At 53.7% G+C, this 23,626-nt stretch overlaps 1 protein-coding gene across 1 annotated transcript in view; it reads left to right on the top strand.

Moving 5' to 3' along the window:
• Positions 1 to 18,948, top strand: part of Padi1 (peptidyl arginine deiminase 1) — a 30,299-nt gene extending 11,351 nt beyond the window's left edge. The window contains exons 2-16 of the mRNA XM_051171312.1: positions 2,042 to 2,222; positions 3,112 to 3,184; positions 3,793 to 3,854; positions 5,164 to 5,281; positions 5,371 to 5,496; positions 6,399 to 6,571; positions 6,666 to 6,769; positions 7,772 to 7,895; positions 8,216 to 8,323; positions 9,267 to 9,418; positions 13,361 to 13,505; positions 14,351 to 14,444; positions 15,143 to 15,222; positions 16,328 to 16,453; positions 18,651 to 18,948. Of these exons, the coding sequence (XP_051027269.1) occupies positions 2,042 to 2,222; positions 3,112 to 3,184; positions 3,793 to 3,854; positions 5,164 to 5,281; positions 5,371 to 5,496; positions 6,399 to 6,571; positions 6,666 to 6,769; positions 7,772 to 7,895; positions 8,216 to 8,323; positions 9,267 to 9,418; positions 13,361 to 13,505; positions 14,351 to 14,444; positions 15,143 to 15,222; positions 16,328 to 16,453; positions 18,651 to 18,884 (1,900 nt within the window). The 3' untranslated portion in view covers positions 18,885 to 18,948. The remainder of the gene's footprint in view (positions 1 to 2,041; positions 2,223 to 3,111; positions 3,185 to 3,792; positions 3,855 to 5,163; positions 5,282 to 5,370; positions 5,497 to 6,398; positions 6,572 to 6,665; positions 6,770 to 7,771; positions 7,896 to 8,215; positions 8,324 to 9,266; positions 9,419 to 13,360; positions 13,506 to 14,350; positions 14,445 to 15,142; positions 15,223 to 16,327; positions 16,454 to 18,650) is intronic.
• The last annotated feature ends 4,678 nt before the right edge of the window (positions 18,949 to 23,626 follow it).

Here is a 23,626-nt window from a genome sequence, read left to right as displayed (position 1 = left end):
GGGGACAGGTGGGTCCCCACCGGTCAGTGGGACTCTAAATCAAAAGATGCGGACACCTGGGAGAAGGAGAGCGAATGGGATGCGTGTGGTTGCCATGGCAATGGGTGTACAGACTAATGGGAGCTCTGAGGATCAAGGGGGTGGGGGCTTATGGTGCTCTGGTCCTCCCCCTATGTGTCCGCCCTATCAGTAGAGTGGGCCTGTGGTGAGCCACAGAGTGTGACAGAATTGTGGCCATCATCGCTATGGTCAATGAAGACAGTTACACGGTGGGCACAGGGTAACTATGAAGGGGGCTGTGGGAGGGTCTTTTCCAGAGGTGTGCTTGGATGTGATTCTCAGGGGCCAGGAAAGAGTGAAAGGAAGGCTTTGCATTACCTGCCTAGTGAGCTTGCGTTTGTCAAAGTGATGGAAAGCACATCTCCCCAGAACAGGACCCTGCTTGAATCTGGGTGCCCCATAGCCCAAGTCTGCCCCAGCTAAAGCTGTGGCTGCGAAAGGACCCCAAGCAAGTGGTCCAGCAGCTGAGGGGCCCTGGCAGGTTGACAGCTCCCTGTCTCTCCAGAACCAAGAGACCTGGGGCTCCAGCAGAATATGGGGTGTCAGGCAGACAGAGAGAAGATGCTTTGTGGGACCCACATCAGTGGGCACTGTTGCCCCACCGCAGGGCAGATGGGCCTGAGGGACGCCTGAGGGCTGGCAGAAGGTGGAAATCCATTCCTTCCTTCTCACACATCTGCTGAGGGTCTAGTAGGAAACTAGGCAAAACTGGCTGCCCTCTGGAACTGAGCTAGCAGGACAGTGGGACAGTGACACGCACTGTTGATAAGGCAGGGAAAGGCAGAAGGTGACTGGCCTTAGCGGGAGGGATGAGGGTGGGCCTTTTCCCAACACTGTGATAAAACAACATGGCTAGTGAATCACCTAAAGAGGGAGGGGTTTACTGGGGTCAAAGTTCAAGGTGCAACCAATCATAGGGGAAGTCAAGGCAACAAGGGCTTGAAGGAGCTAGCCCCGTATGTCCAGAGTCAGAAGAGAGCCATGAACACACACTGCTACTCAGCCCTCCCCCTCCCCTGTACAGTCCAGGAGTTCCTGGCAAGGAAACAGCCGCACTGATAACTAAGATGGGTCTTCCCACATCAACCAATATGTTATGTTAAAAGACATGTCTTTAATCCCAGCAACTCAGGAGGTAGAGGCAGGCAGATCTCTGTGAGTTTGAGGCCGGGTGGTGGTGGCACACGCCTATAATCCCAGCACTTGGGAGGCAGAGGCAGACGGATTGCTGTGAGTTCGAGGCTAGCTTGGTCTACAAAGCGAGTCCAGGATAGTCCAGGCTACACAGAGAAACCCTGTCTTGGGAAAGAAAACAAAAAACAAAAACAAAAAGAAAAGAAAAGAAAAAGAAAACAAACAAAGACATATTTGTGTAAGCTGGGCGCAGTGGTACACGCCTGTAATCCCAGCACTGGGGGAGGCAGCGGCAGATGGATCTCTGTGAGTTCAAGGCCAACCTGGTCTACAGAATGAGTCCAGGACAGCCAAGGCTACACAGAGAAACCCTGTCTCAAAAAAACCATCAGGCTTTGGCATCAAGCACCTTCACCTGCTAAGCCATCTCACTAACCCGCCGTATCAACTAATGTGATGGAGACAATCCCCCTTAGGCAAGCTCTAAGGCCCAGACTCACAGATCAGTCTAGGTACTGTCAAGTGGACAATTAACCCTAACCACCTGAAGGGGATTATTGTAAAGGGGGTATTTAAACAGAGCATTAAAATCAGGGGATGCGAGTCTTGTGACTGTGCATGCGGGGCTGGGGTGGGGGGCACATCTGGCTGTATAAAGGTCCTGAGGCGGGACAACTGGGTGTCTTCCTGCATCAGCAGGAAGGACCATGTGGCTTGGAAGCAGGGCCGCCCCCCCCCCCCAGCCCCACTGGTAAGGGATGCCTCTAAAACAACTGACACGCCCAGCCTCTCCCTCACCTGGCCACTCTCTGAGACCTTTAATCTCTTCCTCTCTCCCTTTCCACAGTGATGTGCCCAAGGGTGCCAAGACCTTTGGGGTGTCTGGGAGCTCTGAGGTGAAGACCTACATGGTATATGACCCTGTTCGGGTGCCGGAGCCTGCAGGCCGGGCCCACTGGCCCCTGGATGCCAATGTGGATGTGGTGGCGGTGGCAGACACAGCCAGTAAGAACTTAAATGACATCAAGGTAAGTACCACTCAGTGTCTGGGCACGTCCCGTCATCATCTCACACATTCTCTACAGAGACCCAGACCCATAGCCCCACAGCCCACCTTGCCCACCCCAACACCAGCCAGCTCACGGTACCGACCTGCTCACCCTTCAGATCCACACAGTTATCTTGCTCCCTCCAGCTCTCCGCCCCCCCCCCAAACCTCTGTGATCCCCAAGCAGGATTCCATGGCCACACTCAGATGTACCCGTGCAGGCCCCCAGCACACCCACGCAAGCCTCCACATCTAGCCAGCAAAGCCACCTCTGACTGACAGTTCCCAGCTGGACATTGACACCTCCCTGCTGGCCCTGGTGTCTTCCCCCACCCAGTGTTCCCTCAACTGCTGGCCCAGTGCTTCCTCGGGGATGAGGCGAGCTAGGGCCTGTGTGCAGCTCTGCACATGACTGGTGACAGGGCCAGTGACAACGTTTCCCAGGAGGAATCCTGTCACACGAGGCAAGTAGGGTAGGGGTGGGAGTCTGGCCTTTGGCAAAAGTCCGGACACTCACTGTGACTGTGGGACCAGGGTGGTCATTCCCTCTGTATGAACGATGAAAAGGAAAGTCAAAAGGAATGAGTGGTGCCAAGGAAGGTCAAGCTGCCTAGGCCAGTAGGGACAGTGGCCTTCTCTCTGTCTGTCCCTCTCATATCCCAGAATTCCCTGGGGTCACCATATCCCACTTTGTAGCCGTCCTTTCTCCTCAAAATTCTCAGGCCTTGGAACAGTACCCCAGGTTGCAACTGCTAAAAAAGCTTTGCCTCCACCCTGGGCCTGGAGCCCTTAGCCTCAAAAATAGAGCTATAGAAGTGGCCTCTTTGTTCTCTGCCATGCCTTCTCTGAGGGTTGACTTTTTCTCCCAGGTGAAAGTGTCATATTTCGAGTCACAAGAGGCTGGTGCCCTGGGCCATAGCGTGCTATTCCTCACTGCTGTTGGTGAGTCCTGCTTCTCTGCCCGGCTGTGGAAACAGCAGCTATCGGAGTGTGGTGAAGGTGACTGAAGGTTGTGGAGCCTTGGAGGGGAAGGCCTGAGCCAGCCGCCTCTCCCTTCTGCCTCCTGGGAACACCAAATTTCTCTGGGACCTAAGGAATAAGACCCAGCCATGCTTAGGACCACATCCACATTGGCATCCAGGGGCCACAATGGCTTCCTCATGGAAGTCCCACGTGTCCCTGAAACCCAACCTAGAACCATAAAGACCCATGTGCCTCTTTCACCCCAGAGCCCATGGCAGCCTCCTCTGAGGACCACAGATCCTGATCATAGGCCCCCAGTGGCTACAGTTAAGGGCTCCCTGTATTTGACATAGAAATCTAGGGTCACCAAGACATAGTCACCCAATGCACATGGCCAAGCCAGTGACTTGTGTCCCTCCAACACCAGAACTACCAGTGTCACTCTAGCCGGAGCCCCAGAGCTAGTACATGGGCTTCTGAATGTCAAGCCTCTGGAGCTGAGCTTTTGGGGTCTTTATCAGCTGGGGTGGGAAGCAAGCTGGCTGGGCTACCATGACAGAGACAGGTGACCTGTCTTCCCTTTGCAGATGTGTCCCTTGACGTCGACACAGGCCGCACAGGCAAGGTGAAGAAAGGCTCGGGTGACAAGGTGAGACCCTGGATACCTCAAGAGTGTGACGCTGACAGGCAGAGACCTGGGTGATCTTGGCAGCAAGACAGCCCTCCTTCTAGAAGAGCGGCCAGTTCCAAGATCTGTTCTATCCGTGGAAGGATGGCCAAACTGGCTCAAGTGAGCAGTGGCTTAGGCTGTGTGACAGACATGCTGTGTGATTGTTGGGAGACACCCTTTCCGGTCTGTCTTATTCTGCTTGCTGCGGTTTCTGTTCGGGGGAGGGGGGGGTGTTGCATCTGGACCTCTGCACATGGCCAGGTGTTTCATGGAAGGTTGTTGAACAGCCAGTAGAGGGGGTGTCAGCTCCAGCTAGGCCACAAAGAATGAATGAGGAGAATGAGAGGTGTAGAAGAAGCTCACACAGGAGCAGGAGGCACAGTTTATAGGGAAAGACTCAGAGGCAGCCTGGATCTCAAGGCTTTGTAGACAGGGTGTGACAGGACACCGGAATGGCTGTCTGGGTTATTTGCTGCACAAAGCGTTTTTTTTTTTTTTTTTTTTTTTTTTTTAGGGTGTTATAGCTGAGGGCTACAGTGAAACCATGTCTTGAGCCCCCAGCACAAGGTGGTGTCCACTCAGAAGTGTGGGCAAGAATGTGCCCCATTGGGGGCTGGAGAGATGGCTCAGTGGTTAAGAGCACCGTCTGCTCTTCCAGAGGTCCTGAGTTCAGTTCCCAGAAACCACATGGTGGCTCACAACCATCTATCATGAGATCTGGTGCCCTCTTCTGGTGTGCAGGTGTACATGCAGGCAGAACACTGTATATGTAATAAATAAATAAATAAATCTTTTTTTAAAAAAAATGTGCCTCACAGAGTGCCATGGAAGCAAACCTGGGACCTGGGAGGTTGGCCCCAGAGTGTTCTGGGTTTGGGAATTAATTGTGCCGCCTAAGGGTTTCCTGCCAGAGTTTCTGTTTGCTTTCTTGCAAAATGGAGAAAAGGTATAGGGTATTGGGGACAGCAGTGACCCAGAGGCAGGCAGGTTGGTGCTCAGCCTGGAAGGACCTGCAGGACCCTCATGAATGTCAAGCCCAGGAGACTTCTGGGATGGGAGTGCCTTCCTCATGGAGATCAGAGTGGGTCTTGGGCACATGGATGGCTATTACTGGGTCTGAGCCTTATTAAACGTTCTGTTCCTCATGTCCATGGTCCCTCTTGAAATCTTTAAGAGAAGCCAGAATCTAAAAGCTTGTAAGCTAAACACAGAGCCAACCCAGGCCATGCCTAGTCCCCTTCCCAGAATCCCTAGGCTTGACTAACCCAAGCCTTCCCATGTATCACAGAAAACATGGCGCTGGGGCTCCGGGGGCTCCGGGGCCATATTGTTGGTAAACTGTGACAGAGACGTCAACCATGGGTCCGGGGAGGACCTGCACGACAGCCATTTGAGGTCCCTGGAGGGTGAGTGATGGAAGCATGGAAGAGGAGGAGGGAGGGAAAGAAGGGACCTCCTTGGTTGGGGGCATTTGTCTCAGGAGCCACTCTCCCAGACCTGCAGGACATGTCCCCAATGGTGCTGAGCTGCGGTGGCCCTGATGCACTCTTTGAGAACCACAAGCTGGTCTTGAAGGTGTCTTTGCCTGATTCCAGAAGACTGAGAGTCTTCTGTGCCCGGGGTGAGTAGTGGTGGCCTGTCACATCTGCCTTCCTTCCACAGCGCTCTCTCTCTCTTTATCTCTCTCTCTCACCTTTTGGAAACTCACTGTGGCTTGTATGGCTGCTCCCTTAGGGAACAGCATGAGAGCCAAGCCTGGGACCCGACTACTGGTCCCATTGCACAGAGGGAGAAACTGAAGCCGAGACCCACAGTCACTGTCACACAGCCACAATTGGTAGAGTGAGAGTTCCAAGCCAGGTTTCCTAGGGTCCCTCCCCGACCCCACATAACTTATTAGCGCCTCAAGCCAGGCTGCCTGCCCCAAACTCTTGCTGTCTGTGGCTCCTCCCAAGCAGCCAGGGAGGGTTAGGGGCCTCAGAGACTGGGGCCCAGGTCCTAGCTTCAAATCCTGACTGAACTGGTAGAATTCACTAACCAGAAGCTGCAATTTTAGGGGACCGGGGAGCAGCTCAGTGGTGGTATATTCAATCACCTAAAATAAAACCCAGCCTTACCCGAAGCCACTCCCATCGGCTGCCACCACAAATGAGATTCATCCATTGTGTGGTACGGCACCGTCACTTCCTTGCTTCTTGTGGGTGTATAATCATTCATCTACGGATGTTCCTTACTTGGCATAACTTGTTTATAAGCGCCAAAATGGACAGACATTTGGATCATCATCACCTTTTGGGCCAGATGCTTTTCTCTGTTCACCTTGACATACAGTTCACCTGAGGCTCAGAGAGGTTGAGGCGTTGAGCCAAGGTCACACAGCTTCAGCATTGTAGGGCTAAAACAGAACTCAAGCAGAGCTCCCCAGAGATGTTTCTGGCCAAGAACCCAGCCACAGGTTTTCTGTCTTTCCGTTCTGTCAGCCCTGACCCTGTCCCCACATCGGCCTGACCCTGTTCTCCTTAGGTGGGACCTCCGTCTCCAACTACAAACAGGTCCTAGGACCCCGTCATCAGTCCTATGAGGTGGAGCGGCGTCCTGGCGAGAAGGACATCCGGTTTTACGTGGAGGGGCTTACCTTCCCTGACGCCAATTTCTCAGGGCTGGTCTCTCTCAGCATCAACCTGGTGGACACAGAGGTAGGTACAACTTGAGGGCTGTGTCAAGGGAGGGGTGTGGGGGACAGAGGGCAGCTAGGAACCCACAAAGCCACTGAACATTCCTCTCCCCTAGCCCCTCTCCGAGGTGTCACTCTTCACAGACAGCGTGACCTTTCGAGTGGCCCCCTGGATCATGACCCCCAACACCCAGCCTCCTCTGGAGCTGTACGTGTGCAGGTGAGCCCCCAGGCCCCGCTTTGCCAAAACCAGAGGAGTCATCAGGAATGCTGTGTGGCTGGCCGGCCCTTATACAGGGAAGCTGTCACAAAGCCCTAAGCTGCCACAGGACCGCAGTCACCACTGCCACCAGCACCAGCTCTAAGTTAGCTGGCTCCTTGCCTGCTATGGAGGCCCCAACACTTTAAATTCTGTCTGGGTAGAGTGAGGCCAGGTGTGGTGATGCAGACCTGTCATCTCTCGTTTGGGAGGTGCAAAGGAGGAAGATGAGGAGTTCAAATCCAGCCTCTGCTACAAGAGACCCTGTCTTAAAAAAACAAAACAAAACAAACAAACAAACAAACAAAAAACTGGATGGCAGGGCTCAGCTCTGCATGTGTGTCTGGGACTGTAGGGACCCGGCCTCACCCTTCTGTGGTCACTTCTGTATCTTCTGAGGACCTAGGCACCCAGCCACAGAGTCTACTGTGAGCCTAGCCTATTCTGGCTGTGCTGGTTCTCCTGCCATGGCCTGGGATTTGGTGGCCTCTGCTGGCCAACCTTTGAGATACCACAGGTATGAGTGGAAGAGGCTCCGATGAGGTAGATGCAAATTCTTAGGAAGAGGATGTGACCAAGCAGGGTTATCTATCTGCCTGGAGCCAAGAGTGTCCCAGCCTCCTGTCTGCTCAGAATTCCTACCTTTTACCCTCTGCTCTGAGAAGACAAGGCTAGCCCACTTACTGACATTCCATCGGTGACATCAACCCCATGTCAACAACTCCATAGCCACCCTGGACCACCTAGGTTGGTTCAGATACCCTGACTTTTGGGCTCCACAGCCTGGCTTTGCCCTCTGTTCATGCACCAGTCACTTTATGTGATCTGGGGCCACTCCCCCTGCCCCCCCCCCCAAGTCTTCCAGCCTCTCCAGGGTAGGGATGGATCTGCAGCTCAGCATTCAGGGACACTGGGCCTGGCACAGCTAGATTCTGGTCCCAGCTGCCGTCACTGTCCTTGCAGTGTGACAGATGCTCATGGGCGCAATGACAAGTTCCTAGAGGACATGGCCCACCTGGCCCTGAAGGCCAACTGCAAACTAGTGGTCTGTCCCCGGGCAGAGAATCGCAACGATCGCTGGATCCAGGTGGGTGCAAGGCTGACCCAGAGAAGAACTGTGCGAGTGGGTGGTGGGAGACCGGGGGTGCAAGTGCTAAGTCACATCTACCAGCCAAGCCTGGGGAATATGGGCCTGCCTGGCCCAAGCCAGAACAGCCTGGCACAAGACTAGGGCCTGTCCTCCAGATGCTCTGTCTCTGGGCTGGGTCTTCTAAATGGAGCCCTGGAGGCTTGCCTCATGTCCTCCCCAGGTCACAGGTGGGGTTGTTATCAGAGTCATCCTCCGTAAAAGCCCCCGTGCCCCTGCCCCGCCAGGAGGCCTGCTATAGACGTTTCTTCCTCACACAGGACGAGATGGAATTTGGCTACATTGACGCCCCTCATAAATCCTTCCCTGTGGTCTTTGACTCCCCCCGAAACAGAGGCCTAAGGGACTTCGCCCTTAAGAGGATCTTGGTGTGTGGGCTAAGTACACGGGGGGGGGGGGGGGGGGGAGGTGTCAAGGGAGTAAGGGGGGAGGGCTTTGGTGGCTCCTCTCCTGGGAGGCCTAGTGGAGCCTCATTTGGTTTTCTAGGGTCCACAGACCAGTGGGGGTGGTGACAGCAACCCAGGGGAATGAGTGGAAGGGTACAGCTGAGAATGCAAATATAATGCAAACCACATGCAAATACACAGCCCTCCCATGACACCTTTTCCATCCTGAGAGAGACAGAAACACTCTAGGTCAGGGGCTCATTCTCAAGTGGGGGAGTCATCAGAGATGGCAGCCCTGACTTTGAGGAGCAATGTACCTTTAGTGAGCATGGCATGCCAGGGACTGCGCTGCCCCCTATGCATGGTGATCGGTGGCAGCTGCTAATGCCTATACTGCCAAGGAGACTGGGGGTCAGGCAAGTTAAGCAACTTGCCCAAATCAGTGAGCCAGCTGGGGCACCCATGCACAAATCCTAACTGGTCCCTGCCCAGCAGCCCCTTGTACCTGAAAGTTGGCTGCACTTTCTCCCAAGGTGGCCCAGTTTCTGTGGGTTTGTGGGCCCCAAATTGCTTCCTGCAGGGTAAGTGTGTGTGTGTGTGTGTGTGTGTGTGTGTGTGTATCTTTACACTTGCATGGCAAATGCTTTTTTTTTTTTTTTAACCTCCTGAGCCATCTTCTCACCCCCTCCTCACTTTCCTCACTCCCTATCCATGTCTGTCCGTCCACGAGAGCTTTAGACATACACTGCTTGATCAAGGGCCTGGTGACTCTGCTCACCTCCAGGCCAGAGTGTAGAGAGTGCCTTGGTAGGTTTGGCTGGAAGCAGACTTTCAGCAGAGAGCCAGGGAGCAGATGTCCCTGTCATGGCTCCTTCCCACCTGACTGTCTCTCCTGCCTGGGGGGACTCTGATGGTGCCTCTTTAGGGTCCTGACTTTGGCTATGTGACCCGGGAGATCCAGTATGCAGGCGCCTCTGGCCTGGATTCCTTCGGCAACCTGGACGTGAGCCCGCCAGTGAGGGTGGGCAACAAAGAGTATCCCCTCGGCAGAATCCTCATCGGTGGCAGCTTCCCCAAGTAAGTGGCCTGAGAGGGTGGCAGGTGTATGGGGGGGGGGTCATAAGCTCACCACGTGTCTCTACAGACTAAGAGGTGCTCTCCAGAGCCCACGGGATGGCTGTCACAGAGTCCAGACTGGGAGGTGTTCTCTAGCCCATGGGAATGACTGTCCCAAAGATTATAAGGTCTCAGGGTCAAATTAGTGGCCCAGAGTCTGATAAGCATAATAGCCACATTAAACCAGCATGTCAGAGGCTGGGGATGAGCTCTGTTGATAGGGCTCGACCGACAGACATGCTACATGGAGAGTTCAAGGCCAGCCTGGGTTAATGAGAACCTGTCTGAAGTCAGCCAAGCTGAGAGATGACATGTCCTCTGCCACGCACATAAGCAGGGACAGACATGGGGAAACCAAAGTCACTGCTGCCTTGTCCTGGAAGGGCCCAGAGGTTACCCAGAGCAGAACAGGAAGCTGGAACTGAGCAAGTAGATGGCTGGGTACCCTCCTAATAGAGCATCCCACTGTGACGGAGAACAAGGTGGCTAGGGCACAGTTAATGCTTAGACAGATGCAGGTGTCCGTCCACTACGCTGAGTGGGTCTCTCTCTGCCTCAGGTAGCCCCAGGAGGGTGTGCTCCTGGAAAGCCCACAGGGGCTTCACCTTACCACAAACCTTAGATAACCCCTTTCATTTGTGGAGGTTGGTGTGGAGCCTGGGGTGTACCCCAACTTGCCTTCTGAGCCCCAGCTGGCCTCTGACAGTGGAAGGGCCACAAGACCTCAGGTGGAGAGCCCAGGGCTGCTAAACCAGACAAGGCAGGGTTTGCTGATACCAAGTGGGGCACAAAGTTAGGTGTCCAGACCCGCTGCACTAAGCTGAGGGTGTCTGGAGACGCTGCCGCACATCCACCTCAGATAGTGCACTGGGGCTGGTCCTACCACAGCCTGGAGGTCCTCAGGGAGGGAATCTGTGGTCTCTGAAGTCTGGTGCCCACTTGTGTGGTCTGTGCTGCTCAGCTGGTACTCACCACGGTGTCTGGCAAATAGTCAGTGGCCAATCTGTTCATTCAGCTTAGGGTCACGTGACAGGCATGGGTGCAGAGCAGAGTGGTGCAACCCTATAACCCCAGGACTCAGGAGGCTGAACCAGGAAGATCATGAGTTCAAGGCCAGCATTGGCTGCAGAGTGTTCTGTCTCCAAAACAAAACAAACAGAAACCCAAACAAATGAAATAAAACCTAAACAAAAATAACAAATAGGAAAAAGAAACAAGCAAAACAAACAAACAAACAAAATAGCATACAGAAAAGGAAGTTCTAAGAGTGTGGGGTGAGCAATGCTGGTGCACTTTATCGGGCTTTTCCCCTCAAGACAGGATTTCTTTGTGTAGCCTGGGCTGTCCTGGACTCACTTTGTAGACCAGGCTGGCCTTGGACTCACAGAGACCAGCCTGCCTCTGCCTCCCGAGTGCTGGGATTAAAGGTGTGTGCCACCACCATACCTGGCGCTGATGCACTTTAAATAAATGATTTATTTTACATTCTATGCTTCATTTTCTTCAGCTGTATAATGAGCCTAATAAAAGACCCTCTTCCTTGGGACTGGCCAGATGGCTTAGTGGGTAAGGTGCCTGCCTCCCAAGCATGAGCTTGGACCCTCAGCACCCATGTAACAAGCCAGCATTGCAACCCACATCTGTGATCCCAAAAGTTGGAGAAGGAGCAGAGGCAGGATCCCAGGGGCTCACTGGGCAGCCAACCTAGCTAAAACAGTAAGCCCCAAGTTCAGTGAGAGACCCTGTCCCTCAAAATAAGGTAGAGAGCCACAGAGGAAGACACACACATACACACACACACACACACACACACACACACACACACACACCACACACACACACAGAGTTCGGGTGGGGGGCAAAGGGGATACACCTGCTCCAGTCAGGAGCTTTTCTCCCACTCAAGCTGCGGAGACTCTCTCTGGAGCCTCTAGGTTCACGTCAAGGACCCGCAAGGGAGGCAGGGGTCTCCAGGTGTCCATTGGCTGTGGCCCACTCAGGAGCTGCGCATCAGCCAAGGGACTGCTAAAACAAAAGAGAACAGACTGGGTTTGGTGGTGCACACCTTTAATCCCAGCACTCGGGAGGCAGAGGCAGGTAGATCTCTGTGAGTTCGAGGCCAGTCTGGTCTACAAAGTGAGCTCAGGACAGCCAAAGCTACACAGAGAAACCCTGTCTCAAAAAAACCAAAACCAAAACCAAACCAGGAATAAGGCCCTTAGTGGACAGAGAGGGACAGCGACCGTGCTAAAGCTACACAGGGTTAATGATGCGATCCAAATTCAAGAGCCCTCTGTGGGTCCCAGAGGGCTCTGCAGGCCTCTGTCCTCCCTGGCATCCATCCTTGGCAGTGACCAGAATGGGCCACCTTCAAGATCCCAGCAGGTGGCACACACCTTTAATCCCAGTACTCAGGAGGTGGCAGAGGCAGATAGAACTCTATGAATCCCAGGCCAGCCTGCTCTACATAGCCAGTTCCAGGCTAGCCAGGGCTACACAGGGAGACCCTGTCATAACAAACAAAATAAATCCCAGCCGCTCGTATGAGCCACAGCATCCATGTCTGTAAAATGGAGACAGTGCCAGCCCCAGCCTCATGGGTCTGCTGTGTAGACACAGCCTGGGAAGGGACTCCATGGATGACACATAGGGGGTAGTCAGTACCTGTGTCCTCCGCCTTGGTAAGAATCCGACAGTGAGATCAAGTCTTGAGGGAAGAGAGTTACAGGCCTGATCATTCAGAAGGAGACTGTACCAGGGAAAGACAAGAGCTTTACAAAGGCCCGGAGGTAGGAGTATGCCAGAGAGTTTAGAGGGAGGAGGCGGGGGCTAGAACTGAGAGAGAAAGAAGAGGCCCATGAGGCACAAGATGAGCGAGAGGGTAGGGTGACCCTCAGACGTGACATAGCTAATATGTGTGCATCTCAGGGTGTATCTTGTTTGTTTGGCTTTTCAAGACAGGGTTTTTCTGTGTAGCCCTATCTGTCCTGGCACTTATTCTGTAGACCCGGCTGGCCTCAAACTCAGAGATCTACCTGCCTCTGCCTCCTTGGTGCTAGGATTAAAGGCGTGCACCACCACTGGCCAGCTTCAAGATCGTTAAGTGTAGGAGCCTAAGCGAAGCTCACATTAGGTACTCAACAAACTACACCTTTTCTCTGCCTTGGGTTCTCCACTCATGAGCTCAGATCCTTGAACAATTCCGCCCCCTGGTGGTAGCTCTGCTGAGGCTACAGAGCCGAATCTGCCGAATCTGCCGAATCTGCTGTTTCCTGGGGCTGGGCCCATCTCCTCTTTGCCCCACCCTCCGGAAACAAAATGTGTGCTGTGCTAACCGAGCTACCTCCGAAGCCTCTAGACCTGGGACTATTTGTCACGCAAGCTGCTCCAAAGCGTTTGCGTCATTCTCCAGAGTTTCTGAAACAGATGTTATGTGAGAGGGGCTGGGGCCTCAGCAGGAGTGACTTCTACATTCTGGAATGAGTAAGAGTCAGCCGGTTCCTCAGCACACAGTCTTCAGACTCCAAGGATGATTGGCCAGGCTCAAAAGGCCTCACTCAAACAAGCTCTGCCCCCCTGCCAAATCTGACCCCTGACCCTGGCCTGGCCTGCATCTGCCATGCCCCACCTATCCTCCCGACCTACAGTGTTGCCCTCTCTCCTCCAGTGATGTCCTCCCACCCTTACTCCCAGTGGCCTCAGTTTGGGCTTCAAATCTCTGGGACTGTAATTAGTGGAGTCTGGCTCTGGCCTTTCTCAGCAGTGTGACCAAGACTGTGTCACCTTTAGCTCTCTGGGCCTCAATTTCCCCTCTGATAAAGAGGAGCCACTTAGAAGGTTATGAGGGTGTAGGAGATGTGCAGACGGGCCTAAGGAGACTGACCAAGCCTCTCTCCCCGCCAGGTCCAGCGGGCGGCGGATGGCCACGGTGGTGCGTGACTTCCTGCAGGCCCAGCGAGTGCAGGCTCCTGTGGAACTCTACTCCGACTGGCTTTCCGTGGGCCACGTGGATGAGTTTCTGAGCTTCGTGCCCACCTCTGACCAAAAGGTGCGTCCTCTGCTTTGTCAACCCACAGACTTCCAGTTGAGTCACCTCTGCCCCATCTGGCCTGGTGAGGTGGCTCAGGGCAGCGGCACTGCTACCAGCTCAGTCCCGTGGGCTCAGCATGCCCTGGGGCTTAGGCCTGGTTAATCAGGGAGTGCTTCCCGGAGGAGTAAAAGCCTCAGGCCAGGAGGATACTGCTGGTTGGTTCAGAACCAGACCACTCCAAGAGCAAGGAACCATACTGGTAAGGGTTGGACAAATGACCCGAGCACCTGCTCTATAGGCCAGACTCACACACACTTTCAGCCATGTAACTCTCCAATAAGCCCGTTACTGCCTCAATTATACAGGTAAGGAAACTGAGGCTTAGGAGGGCTCTGTACTCGCTCAGGTCCATAGAAGCCATGGGCGGCTGGGGAGCATTTTAAACCGGTGTGGGTCCTGGTCTCGACACTGACCACAGAGCTGCACTGCCTTGGAGAGAGGGCTGGGAAGGAAGTGGCCCTCAGACCTCATGGACAAAACTACCTGGGGTTGTGGGGTGAAGGGGGCAGTGGTTCTGGCCCAGGGTGGTGAGAGTTCTGATGAGGGTAGGACCAGTGACCAGCTGAAGCAGGGACAGCTGGATTAGGCAGAAGGCAGGAGTCGAGTTCCCTGAGAGGCAAAGTAAGCAGGATTCCAGACCCATATGGAAAACCGGCCTGTAGGTGGGAACACTTGGGTGGTGGGTGGGGTGAGCAGACCGAGGGAGCCCAGGGCACCTCAGGCTCCTGAACTGTCCTTGGAGGTGGAGGTGTCTGGGATCGAGTGGATTCGTGCTTTGAGTCGTTTGTTCCCCTCTGTGGCAGGGCTTCCGGCTGCTCCTGGCTAGCCCCAATGCCTGCCTGCAGCTCTTCCGGGAGAAGAAGGACCAGGGCTATGGGGAGGCGCTGCAGTTTGACGGTGAGTGCCAGTGACCTGTGACCTCATGAGGCTTCTGCCCTTTCTCACCATCCCTGGCAGACGGAGGGCAATTAAGGAGCCAGAGAGTCACCCTAGATCCTTTGACGGTAATGTGGCTCCTAGGCTGGACCTCACATCCTGGCTCAACACCTGCACTCTTGCCTCTTGGAACCTCTTGTTCTTTCTCTTAGTTGAAAGTGAAAAATCGCCCCTCCTAGCATGGTTTTAAAGACCAACAAGGAAGTAAAGCTGGCCTCTCAGTGGATGTGGGAGGTCGTTACTGGGGCCTGTGAGGAACCCTGAGGCCTTTCCTTAGGATTCTTTCCCCTCTCCCAGCAAGCCCTCTCCCCCCACTCCCATCAAGTCTTGGCTGCAGCTGGAAACCACCTCTCAATGTCTGGCCTTTCTCTCCCCGCCATCTCCCTACACACCCCATCTCCCACCCCCCCCCCCCCATCTCCCACCCTCCACCCCCCCCTCCCACCCCCCATCCCCCCATCTCCCACCCCCCCATCCTACTTCTGTCAGTGTTGCTGGCCTGCGCTGGGCTTCTTCAGGCCTTGGGGCTCCAGACAGTATCTCTAAACTCACACACACACACACACACACACACACACACACACACACAGTCTGTCTGTGCCCTTGAAGCCCACACAGTCTGTCTGTGTCTCTGAACTCACGCCATCCGTCCTTCCCAGGCCTCAAGCACAAGACAAAGAGAAGCATCAATGATATCTTAGCCGACAAGCACCTCAGGAGGGACAGCATGCATGTACAGGTGAGGGCAGGACAGTGGCTGGGCGGGTGGCAAGGTCCAGGGTATGGGGGACAGGGCCCAGCCTCGATTCGTCCTGCAGGTTTCTGAGAGTGTGGGGGTGAGCCTCATCTTCAGGGGCTGGCAGACTTGGGGACAGGCTGGCCACCCTCAGGCCACAGCAGTCATCTAGAGCTGCCTGGCTCTGGAGGGTGCAGTCTACTTCCACAGAAGTGAATATAAGGCCTCACCCCAGAAGTGTAAATGTGAGTGGCAGAAGCATAGGGGTCCCTGTGCAGAAAAGAGAGCAAATGGGACAAGTCTGGGAAAGGGTAGGGCTCACTCACCAGACAGTGCCTGCCCTGTGTGTGATGCTCCGTGCAGTGACGGGAGGAGGTCCCTTGGCCCCTCTGCACCAAGCCATGGACTTTACCTAGATGGCTAGGGCAGGTCAGAAGTATTAGCCACATGGTGGTTGGGGCAGTATGCTAAAATGACCGGGTGTCATCAAAGTGACTCAGCAGGTCAAAGCTCCTGCCAAGCCTGATGAGCTGAGTTTGATCCCAGGAATCCATATAGTGGAAAGATTGACTGACCCTTCACATTTGCCTATACACACACACACACACACACACACACACACACACACACACACACACTACAATTAAAATGTATACCCAAGGGCTAAAGAGTGGAGCACTGGCTGCTCCTCCAGAAAACCCAGGTTCAATTCCCAGCACCCACATGGCAGCTCACAACCATCTATAACGCCAGTTCCAGGGGATCTTCTGGCCTCCTCGACATGAAGCACGCACATCGTGCAACAGGCACACAATGCAGGCAAAACACCCATACACATAAAATAAAGATAATTTTTTTTAAAAAACTGTAATCAAGTGTGTCAGGGACATTTGGAACCAAACCTCAACTTTTCTAAGCTCTGCACTATGGGGCAAGCTGGCCTGAGCCTCAGTTTCCCCACTTTGGACAGCTGTGAATTCTTTTGTACAAAGCCATTGAGAGGCTCGGGGGGGGGGGCACAGGAGGACACCCACAGGTACTCAGTGCTGCATGCAGACACACGCATTTAGGCTCTTTTGTCCTGGGGCTCGGCTTCCCTCCTCCCCAGGAATGCATCGACTGGAACCGAGAGGTGCTGAAGCGGGAGCTGGGCCTCTCCGAGAGTGACATCGTGGACATTCCTCAGCTCTTCTTCCTGAAGGGAGCCTATGCTGAAGCCTTCTTCCCTGATATGGTGAGAGTCCCTGGTGGGTGCGAGGACAGGTGGACACACAGCTTGCTTGCACGGGACAGCTTGGCCAGAGGTTCCTATATGGTGCAGGGGCATGCTCTGGGGCATCTCTGATGCCCACTGTGAGTTTGTACCTATGGCACCTAGTGGGCAGCAGCCAGGACGGCTGTTAGATATCCCATAGTGGGGAGGCCAGCCCCACCCACCCCGAGGAGCTTAAATTTTCTGAATAGAAAGGCAGACACAGATGTTTCTGCCTGCTGTCTGAAGGCTCACTGGCTTGCTCAGTTCCCACAGTAGAATTCATGTGAGGCTCCCCCCACAGGGCTTCTGTGTAGGGGCCTCCTAGCCAGGCAGAACAAACAATAGTCACCAGGCGGCTGACAAGCAGATGAAGTCAAGAGGCCTCAGTTGGGAGAGGCCTGAGCAATGCTACCAGAAGTAGCTGGCCCACTAGCCCATTTCCTGTCAGGAAAGGCTATGGAGTGAGGTCCTCAAGAGCTGGGCTGTAGGGGCACCACAGGGTGTTTAACCGCATCTCTGGCCCCTGGAACAACTTCCAGAGCCAGTGGGTAAAACTCTTCCTGGCTGAACAGCATTGCTTGAAACTGTGTCTTCTGCTATGGCTTTCCCTGCTGGGGCAAGCACTCTGCAGTGTGCCCTGTAACACAGACAGCATCCTCTAAGCTGTTGGGATGACATGGCATGCCACGTGTGGCCTGCAGATAACCAGGGACAGGAAATGGTTTTAACCTACACATCCACATGTAGCTAATAGCTGCTCGCATCTGGACACTGAGGGATGGACCACTACTGGGCTTTGGTTCCTGTCGCAGATGGGACGTGGCTGAGATTAAAGGCAGTGACCTTGGGCTGTGACTGTTGACTCCTAGAGCAGAGGCCCGGCCATGGCAATAAACGTGACTTTTTATTCCTCTCCCTGCCCTTTGACACTCCCACCCCCCACCCCCTACCCTGCCATCCCAGCATGCACATCCCAGCCCGTCTAGTGGCAACCAGCCTTTCCGATCTGGCTAACATTACTTAACCTAACTGAACCAGAACCTTGGGGGGTGGGGGGCTATGAGATTTTGGAGCAGTGTATATGGCACACATAGAGACTGGCGGGACCACTATGAACAGCTGAGAAAGCTTTGAGCTGCACATGCATTATCACAGTAGGGAGTGAATGAAAAAGAGGAAAAAAAAAAAAAAAAAAAAAAGGAAAGGCATGCCTGCTTCTGCTCTGGTGGAGAAGAAAGTATATTATAGATGAAAAGGAGTCATAGTCAGAGGCAGACACATCTGGGAGAGTCCAAAGTGAACATGACCCTGAGCCATGTGAGGGGTGTGGGGAAAGGAGAGGGGAGAACCAAGACAGTAAGGGTAGACAAACAAAACAAAACAAAACAAAAAACAATGGGGGGGGTGGTCTAGGTAAACAAAATGGCTGGATTATATAGGGAAGGGCAGCCTAGCCCCTGGGCTGGAGAGTTCAGGGTAGGGAGCAGGAGGACCAGTGTAGCAGGAGGTAAGGACCAGAGGATGCTGGGAGGCCCTGGTGGCCAAGTCCATTTTGATATGTTAAATAGGCACCTCAGTTAGCCATTTGTCCTGGGTTTGAGACCTAACTGTGAGGGCTTTCAGCTCTGCATGTTTAATCTCTGGATATAACAAACTTGTTACTATCTGACAACTGTCTGAGAGACGGAAGAAGCTGGGTGGTGGTGGTGCAGGCTTTTAATCCCAGTGCTTGGGAGGCAGAGGCAGGTCATCGCTGTGGGTTCGAGGCCAGCCTGGTCGACAGAGTGAATTCCAGGACAGCCAAGGCCACACAGAGAAACCCTGTCTTGAAAAACCAGAGAGAGAGACAGAGAGAGAGAGAGAGGAGAGAGTGGAGGATGGTGGTGACTGTTATTGGTAGAGTTCTCCAAGCATGGGTTATTAACCAAGGAACCACTCCACCACTGAGCTACAACACCAGCCCACCCTCTCTACCTTTAAAAAAAAATTTTTTTAAGGTATATTTTATTTATGCAGCCCAGGCTGACCTCAAAATCACCACCTTCCTGCTTATGACTCCCAAATTACAATGGGCACATGCCCCACCCCCATCTTAAACCTAGTTTCCTCACAAGCCAGAGCCAGGGGTGCATCACATTCTTGGCCAGTGGGGCTCCTCTTCCTCTCTCTCTTGCAGGTCAACATGGTGGTCCTAGGCAAACACCTGGGCATCCCCAAACCCTTTGGCCCCCTCATCAATGGCCGCTGCTGCCTGGAGGAGAAGGTGCGCTCTCTGCTGGAGCCTCTGGGCCTTCGCTGCATCTTTATCGATGACTTCCTGTTTTACCACCAGTTGCTGGGAGAGATTCACTGTGGCACCAACGTGCGAAGAAAACCTTTCACCTTTAGGTGGTGGAACTCGGTGCCCTGAGCCTGCCCGGCCACCACCCTTGCTGCCCTGCTGATGGGAGTTCCAGGGCAAGGGACACAGACCAGCCTCCAGCCTCCTGGGGCCCCGGAAAGCAGCAGGAGGACGCCACACTTCTCTGTTTCTGAAGTGGCCTGCCCTGCCCAGGAGACTCTTATCACTTTTCCTCTTCCTTCCCAGCCACAGCCCTCAGAGGGTCAAAGGTTGGCGGCTGAGCCTGTTCAAGGCATGGGCTCCGCAGGCACACCCTACTTTGAGTTGCCCCCCTCTCTTTAGACACCTCTCTGGAGCCGGAGAAAAATGGCTTTGGGGCCTTTTCAGAAATGCCCATCATTTCTGTGCCTGGACCCTGGGATGAAAACACTGTGGTTCCGTATGACTCCTGGATTGCGTAAGGTGAAAAGGAAGATTTGGATGTCCTTTTTCCTAAGGGACCTCAGGCCACAGCCCTGTGGCCCCTTCAGCTCTATGAAGGCAAGCTAGGACAGGAAAGCTCAGTCCTGAAAACAAGCAGGCACGAAAGCCCCTCTAATGGCTGACTCCATCCGCGCTGTCCTCCACGGATGCGTGTTACTTGTCAGGGGTAGCCTTTAATTACGAGACCTGGTGCTTCCTGTTGGAAGACGCTGAAGGGCGTAGGGAGGCCCTCGGAAGTCTGCAAGTGAGGGTGGGGGGGGGGGGGGGTGGGCAGGAAGGTCGAACCAGGAAGGCGAAGAGGTTGCCCACCTTGGGGTGGGGAATCTGGAAGCCTGGGGCTCCTGGCTGGGCATTTGGGGCCTCTGAATCTAAAGGCTGCTGATCCAGATGTGAAGGGGGTGGGGCCCAAGATGTTGGGAGAGGGTGGGGCAGGCCATTAAGTTACATCTGGAGGTGGGGCTTAATTTCCTCTAATAGTCTCTAATTACTCCCTAACCTGCTGCGGGCAGTGGGAGGGGAAGGCCCACACTCCCCCAGCAGCCTGGGACCCTACACAACACTTGCACTGCCCTAGTAAACCCCATGGCAGGCTGGTGTCCCCCGCTGCCTGCCTCCCACGGTAGGACAGACAGCTGCCCTGGAGGCTAATAGGCAGTGGGTGAGGTCACAGAGACATGTGGAGGCAAGCAGGCAGGCAGACCGGGCTGCAGGGTATGGCTGGCAGAAGCTAAGCTGTCTTCCTCCTCTGGTCTCAAGGAGCCACAACAGGCCACTGGATTCTGCCTTTGTTTTTTGTTGTTGTTGTTTTTGTTTGTTTTTTATTTTTTTTTAAAGTAGCTTCTGCTGTGATCCCAGACTTGAGACACCTATTGTCTCTCTATAGCCACTGGACACTCAGTTAGCAAAGGCTTCCGTGGAACTGTTGGGATGGACATGGCCAGGTGGGAATTGGCGCTTGCCCCTTCAGAAGGTTCCATGGGACTGGAACCCCATCTGTAGGCTCCCTACTTCGACACCCTCCTCTATGATCATGACCTAGCTGAGGCCAAGCTATGGAGACGGAGAGGAGGAAAAGGAAGATGAGGAAGAGAAAAGCTGGAGGGCCAGGCCTGGGCTCTGAAGAGGAGAGGAGACCACAGACTCCTGGCGAGCATGCTTCCCAGCCACATGAGGGCCACTCTGGAGCTGCTGCCCAGCCTGTTTGGGGTTCTGGGTGACTGGCCACCCTCTTTCTGATCAATAAAAAGAAAAAAAATCAGTGTGCATTCTTTAAGTGGCTGCCTCATTTGTCCCTGGGCTGACGAAGGGAGAGGGACATGAGGGGCCCTGCCTCCCTGTCCCACACACAAGTCCCTAAGCTCAGCGTCAGCAGGCTGCAGGAGGCCCCTGTCAGCTGAGCAGCTTCCTGGGCTGAGGCAGGTGAGTGCCAGGCAAGCAGCTGATTCAACAGAATGCTTGGCACATGCCTACTCCCACCCCTGTCGCCTGCTTGAGATGCTATCTGGGAAAAGGGACCTGCCTCTTCCCCTCATCTTCCCTTGGCTTTATTGTCCATCTGTCAGGGAGGATGAGAAGAGGGGTGGGGGAGGAGGGCCTTGGGTCCTACTAGCAGATGGGAACGATGCTCCAACAGTGCTGAGGCCCAGGACTTAGGTCAACAGAATTCTGTAGCCCTGATTCTCATGCTGAATTCCCCAACCTTGGTGGTCTGATCTCAGAAGCCTGGGCATGCCACTCTCAACTTACACACTTGCTGTGCCCTCACACTTTACCCTTTGACACACCCTTTTAGCTTTTTTTTTTTTTTTTAAATGAGCTAAGAAGCTGTCTACAATTATCAGCATGTAAAAGCATAAATGAACCATGGCACTGTTTCTAAAAGCTGGTACTGGGCTAGCAATATGGCTCAGTGAGTAAAGATGCTTGGTGCCAACCCTGGCGACCTGAGTTCGGTTCCCAGGCCCCACATGACAGAAGGAGAGAAAGAACAGACTCCCACGAATCGGCCTCCGACTTCCATATTTGCACCGTGGCATGAAAATGTCCACATACACAGAGTGAATGGATAACGTACACAAAAATAAAATGCTGTTTAAAAGCTGATACCATCTGGAGAGATTGGATGGCCAGAACCTTCTTCCAAAGGGAGATGCAGACTCTGGGTACAAGACCCATTCTGCCCCCAGCAGAGAGTCAGCACTCTTAGAGGAGACGGTCCCCCACTCTTTCCGCCATTCCCCCACAGTTCCAGAGGCCATCAGGGACTTTATCAAGAGTGCTGGTTCTCATCCAGGCATGGTGGCACATGCCTTTAATCCCAGCACTTGGGAGGCAGAGGCAGGAGGATCGTTGTAAGTTCGAGGCTAGCCTGATCTACAAAGTGAATCCAGGATAGCCACGATAACACAGAGAAACCCTGTCTTGAAAAAGAGTGCTGGTTCTCACCTAAAGCTGAATCCACAGCCCAGCCATCTGACAGCTGCGAACAAGCTGTCCCCAGCCCTCGCTGCTTTGGGGAATGCCCTTCCCGGACACTGAGCTAAGGCTGCAGAGGGACAGTCATTGACTCCAAATGTCATCCTCCAACTGGGACCCTGGGAAGTAGATCCTGGTCCCTGCCCTGCCCTGAGGGGGCAGCAGCCATGGGGAGACGGGAGGGGCCTCTGCCCAGCTCTTCTGAGCCTCCACAGCCATTATCTCTGCCAGGGCAGGTGTCTGGCTGCATTTTCTACATGTGAGGAAACTGAGGCCACAGGAGGAAGAGATGCGACCTCATCGGTACACAGTTCAGCCTGACCCGAATCCAGACTCCTCTTCCCGGAGACCTTGTTCTTGTTGTTCTAGACACCTCTTGGCCTCAGTTTCCCCACCTACAGGAGGGCCTCCTACTCTGGCATTCTTGGCTCCTGACATTCGCTTTTGTATCACTTACCAACCCTTGGGAGGTTTTGACCTCCAACATCAGTAGCAGCAGTATTCAGGAGAGTAAGCCCAGTCCATGTGAGTCCATCACCCCATGGCACCAGTTGCTCAAAGCGCTGCCAGGAAGCCCCTGAGTCAGGGAGGAAGCCCAGTCCTGTCTTACAAGCCAGGCTTTTAATTAGGAAAGGCAGGCAGGGGATCAACAAGGTGGCCCCGTGGGTAAAGGTTCTTGCCACCAAGCCTGACAACCAGAGTTCTATCCTGGAGTGCATGGAACGAAAGGAGAGAAGAGAGTCCTCTGGCCTTCACACAGGTTCCGTGGCGCGCACGTGCACTGCGTCCTCCATAAATGCACATACAGATGTAGACTCAATTTTCTTAACCAATATATTTTATGACAACTTATTAACTGACTAACCAAAACAATAGGAAAAGAAGATCAAGGAACATAATAACAAAAGCATAAGGATATCAGTTCCGATGAACTATTCCCCTGGCATAATCAGCAGGATTTCTTCCGCTGGAACCTGGAATAACCAGAACCCGGAACCCCAGCAGGAGCCGGAGCCCCGAAGCCTTCCCTCGAGTGGTTCTCTCTAGGAGCGTCTTGAGGAGCGATGAACAACCAAAACTATCCGAAGTCTCCAAAGGCCCCGCCTCCAGTTCCGGGCTCATTTATATATCTCCTCCCAGAGTTTGTTCACGGGATCTTTTCAGCTGGCAACAATCAAGCTCCCGCACGAGGTGGTTGGTCTTCTAGTGGATTAACCTCACCTGTTCTCTCACAAGACCGTTCCCGATCCCTCACTTGGGATCCTAAAAAAACAGGTTTATCTCTCCTTCATATAGATAGAATAGTTTTAAAGAAAAGAGGGGAAGAAGACCAGCAGGAGCTTGGGGCGTGGCCCAGTCGGTAGAGTGTCTGCCTAGCATGCACAAATCTCTGGGTTGGAGCCCTAGCACCAGATAAAACTGAGTAGGGTAGTGCAGGCCTGTGATCCCAACACTTGGGAGGCAGAAGGAGCAGAAACACAAGATTGTCCTCAGCCTCATAATGACTTTGGGATATTTAAGACTCAAAAACAAACAAAACAAAACAAAACCTTTAATCTCAGCACTCAGGAGGCAGAGGCAGGTGGATCTCTGTGAGTTCAAGGCCAGACTGATCTACAAAGCAAGTCCAGGACAGCCAAGGCTACACAGAGAAACCCTGTCTCAAAAAACCAACAACAAAAAAATTTCAGAAAAAGAAAAAGAAAAGAAAAAAAGGAAAGAAAAGGAAAGAGAAGAGCGGCAGGCAGAGGAAGTGGAGGAGAAAAAAGAGACAGGAAAACTATCTCTCACCAAGTATTGTGGCACACGCCTTTAATGCCAGCACTCGGGAGGCAGAGGCAGGCAGATCGCTG

The sequence above is a fragment of the Acomys russatus genome, chromosome 29 (genome assembly GCF_903995435.1).
Source record: "Acomys russatus chromosome 29, mAcoRus1.1, whole genome shotgun sequence".
Classification (NCBI taxonomy): Eukaryota; Metazoa; Chordata; class Mammalia; order Rodentia; family Muridae; genus Acomys; species Acomys russatus.
Note: the sequence above shows the minus strand (reverse complement) of the source record. Positions and strands in the feature narration are given on the sequence as shown.